The sequence below is a fragment of the Nothoprocta perdicaria genome, unplaced genomic scaffold (assembly GCF_003342845.1).
Source record: "Nothoprocta perdicaria isolate Ctin4 unplaced genomic scaffold, notPer1 scaffold_123, whole genome shotgun sequence".
NCBI lineage: Eukaryota > Metazoa > Chordata > Aves > Tinamiformes > Tinamidae > Nothoprocta > Nothoprocta perdicaria.
This window is the reverse complement of record NW_020454350.1, coordinates 1,832,568-1,836,299: the sequence shown is the minus strand read 5'-3', so window position 1 is coordinate 1,836,299 and position 3,732 is coordinate 1,832,568. Positions and strand designations below refer to the sequence as shown.

General features: G+C 49.3%; 1 protein-coding gene across 1 annotated transcript in view; it reads right to left on the bottom strand.

The window, feature by feature from the left end:
• Positions 1–3,732, bottom strand: part of RNF217 (ring finger protein 217) — a 57,031-nt gene that overhangs the window by 50,512 nt on the left and 2,787 nt on the right. Inside the window, exon 3 of the mRNA XM_026054608.1 lies at positions 3,502–3,720. Coding sequence (XP_025910393.1) covers positions 3,502–3,720 — 219 coding nt within the window. The remainder of the gene's footprint in view (positions 1–3,501; positions 3,721–3,732) is intronic.

The window sequence follows — 3,732 nt, the reverse complement described above, 5'->3', positions numbered from 1 at the left end:
AATAAAAAATAAAAAATAAAAAATAAAAAATAAAAAATAAAAAATAAAAAATAAAAAATAAAAAATAAAAAATAAAAAATAAAAAATAAAAAATACCACAAGATCTCAAGTCACCAATAGAGGAAAAAATGGTAAGAGATCCCAGACAGTGGGAAGATCACCAATTATTTAGCTCAGGAGAGTTAAGGCAGATTCCCAATTCACCGAAAGTAAAAGCAGGAGGTGCTGGCAGGTGCCACCCCCCACCCAACAGTCCCTTCTGATTCAGTCACGTCCACCAGTTGATTCACACTCCTCCAATTAAGGCTGTGTCCGATTCGGAATGCAGCATCTTGCTCAAGTTAACTTCACCTAAAGCCCTTTAATAAAAGGATGCCAACTCCAAAAGAATTACAAAATTTACAAAATAAAGCATCGCTAATGAGCGCAGGATCAAAACTGGATTATCAAGTTTTCTAATTTGCAAGTGAAAAAGCCAGGCAGTAAAATCTCTGAGGTTTGTATAAGACACTTGTAACCTGATAATAAAAGTGAAGTAAGTATAGATATAATTATAAATGTATATATTTCTTCAAATGTTTATCAGAGAGAATACTGTAATTTATAGATGTTAGGAAACAGCACGTGTTATTTTGGTCTATGGAAAGAGCGTATGTTAATTTGGTCTATGTAATACTAAAAAGTGAGGGATGAGATTATCTTTCTGAACAGCATTTGTCAGATTTAGAGATTGGAGCGATGCAAAAAACACATATAAACCTTTGCCTCTTTACCAGGCAAAGTTAAGTTAAATATAAAATCGTAGTTAAACAGTTGCTCTCTCCTTCTGTCTTCTTACGTCCAGCTTCTCACTATGCGTTTGTTTTTCTAAAGAAAATTTCCAAACAAACCCCCATGGACACACACACACACACACACACACACACACACACACACAAAAGGAGGCACAAGGAGCCAAGCGAGGCGCAGTCCTCCCTCTGACTCAGGTCTGCGAGCGGCGGGAGAGGCTGGGAGGTGATTCACCCACTTAGCCACCCCGCGCACACACAGCACCGTCTCACGCAACACGCAACGGAGAGGAGATGCAGAGGGCAGGAAACGCAGATGCAACATCAGTTTTACGGATTTAGTGTGTGTGTGTGAATAGAAACGGCCACTGTTAGACCTGTGAGAGCAGCACCCCTCTGCCACATGCTGCAATGGGTGAAGGGAGGCAGGGCCGAGCAGTGTCCCTACCAGAAACGAGGCTTCGACGAGCCCTGGGCTCGCTCCAGTGCCGGCTCCTGCTCAGCCTTTGGGAGGGATTATGCAGCAAGGTGCAGGTGATGAGAGACGTCGGATTCACCTCCAAAGCCCTTCCAATCCTACACTCCTAAACCAATTAGCCTCATTTCCCCCACGCCTGTAAAACCAGGAGAGAAACCTGGTGGCACTTGGGGCATTTTCACCTGGATAGTTTTCTTTTCAGCAATACCTAAAACTTGAGCTGATTTTGTAATCTATAAGGTGTCATAAGGCACAAGTTTTTAGGTGAGGTGTCTTATTTGTATAGAAGAGAGTAAAGAACATTAGCAGGGGTTTTATTCTGATATCCCATTAAGCATCATTTCAGAAATTAGGATTAAACTACCCTAGGAGACTCCATCTTTCCTCAGCTGGAAGACAAACATTACAGAGAACACTTTTCTTAGGTGTTGTTCTTCCGTCAATATTCTCCCAAGTGAAGCATATTCACCCTTGTGCAGACACCCTGCTCCAGGCACCTAGAGCCAGTGTCCTCTAGCCAAGGACACAGACGGCTGCTTCTTCGACAGAGTCCAAATCCAAACAAGGTCTGCTGCTCACCTCCCCAAGCCCTGTTCCTAGACTAATCCAGCTCCACGGAAACTGAAAAAGCGTTCAAATTTTCAGATAGAAATCACTTTTCAACATTACTCTTTTTTGAACTTCTGACAAGCTTTTTTTTCCCCTTGCAATATGATATTAAGTCTCAGAAGTCACAGACAATTATTTCTATTCTATACTGCCTTTCCACTCTTTTTTCCCCCAAAATTCCTCTGACAGTTACAATACAGTTTTGGCAAGAAATCTCTTCCCTCTTCTCAGGGTGAGTCACAGGGTCCTCAACACCGCAAAGGAAAGGTGCATCATTTACTGTCCCTTGCAAAGAAACACCACTCTCAGAGAATCTCAATAGATGCAGAACAAGCTGGACTGTATTTTGAGAGTGTTCAGCTTTCCTTTTCCCTACAGCAATATACAGAACTACGTCTGCCATAGCAGCAGTCACAGCCCCTGTGTGCACAGGGCCGCTGTGTAAACCCCAGTCCCTGAGGATTGCGCTCCCGCCTGCATCCCGGCGGACACTCCAGCATCACGCACAGGAGCATCCGCGCAGCTCCGGGCCGCTCCGGGGCTGCCCGGGGGCTTCCCGCAGGGCTCGGCCTCCCTTCGGCGGGTGTGGAGGGCCCGAGGCCGCGGACACGGAGGTTCGGCCCGCGCAGGTTGATCTGTCGCCGGCCATCCCGACCGGCCCTTCCTGCGCGCGCGGTTCCCGGAGTTGTCTCCACGAATGTTCCTGAATTTCAGGACTGCAGCGGACATTCRTGGAGACAACTCCAGTGTCTCTCCTCCCACCCATTCACACATTACGGCCATCCTTATCTACACAGAAATAAAGCATTTCAGTAAAATCCAAGCGAGCTCAGTATTGTTCAACACAAACCCCACCAACGTTAGCAAACGGAGCCCAGCCCACACCCCACGGGCACAGCAGCACGCGCCACCCCGAGCAGCAAAATGCCCTCACCAGAACAACCTACAACTTAGACAACCTACGGAACAAGCTACAACCCTCGCCCCGCCAGACCCTTGGGGTTTGTTTTCCTGCACTTTTCCCATTGCTCTGCACTTTTCCCATTGCTCTGTTTCTGCCTACCCTAGAAACATGGCAGGAATGCCCTGCAATGCTTAGCCAGCACCTAAAACACCAGTGGAAATGAGCGCTTTGCTTTTAAGGCCATTATTTCAGTTTGAAAAAGCAGTTCTGCCTATCAAATCAAACTGTGATTAAGAAATAAGGGGCTTATACATAAAGAGCCACTCAGCCAGGGCAGATTTTTTTTTTAAATAAAGTTCTTATTTCTGTTGTATCTCCAAGGAAAACTGCATAAAGGCTCTCTCACACACACACAMWCACAATTCCAATCGTTCGTAGCTGGCACGACCCCGGCCAAGGCAGTGCCTGCCCGAGGCGCATGGAGGGGTGTGGGAGGGGGCACTCACGTCAGYGCAACACGGGGAGCAAACGCGCCGCGACCAAGCGGCTGCGGRAGCAAAGGGGTGCACATGCAACACAACAAGACACCTCGAAAGGAGCAGCCAACGCCACCGGCCGGGCCCCTTCGCGTTCCCCGCACTCGTCTGCGGCAGGAATCCTGCCTGCCTCGTAAGGAGTCGGCGGGCAGGCGAGGCGGTGGCGCGAGGCCGCGCGGTGCCCACCTGCGCGCTCAGGTAGCGCTGCAGACACTCCTCGCACACGGCCTTCTTGCAGCAGGGCAGCGGCTGGATGCGCTTCTCCTCSAGGCACACGCGGCAGCTGAGCAGCAGCAGCGGCGCGAAGTCGCCGCCCAGGAGGCCGGAGAAGGGCTCGGGCAGCAGGTACACGTCGAGCACCTCGATGCCGCCGTCGCCGCCCGGCGCCGCGCGCCGCCCCGCGGGCTGCCCCGCGCC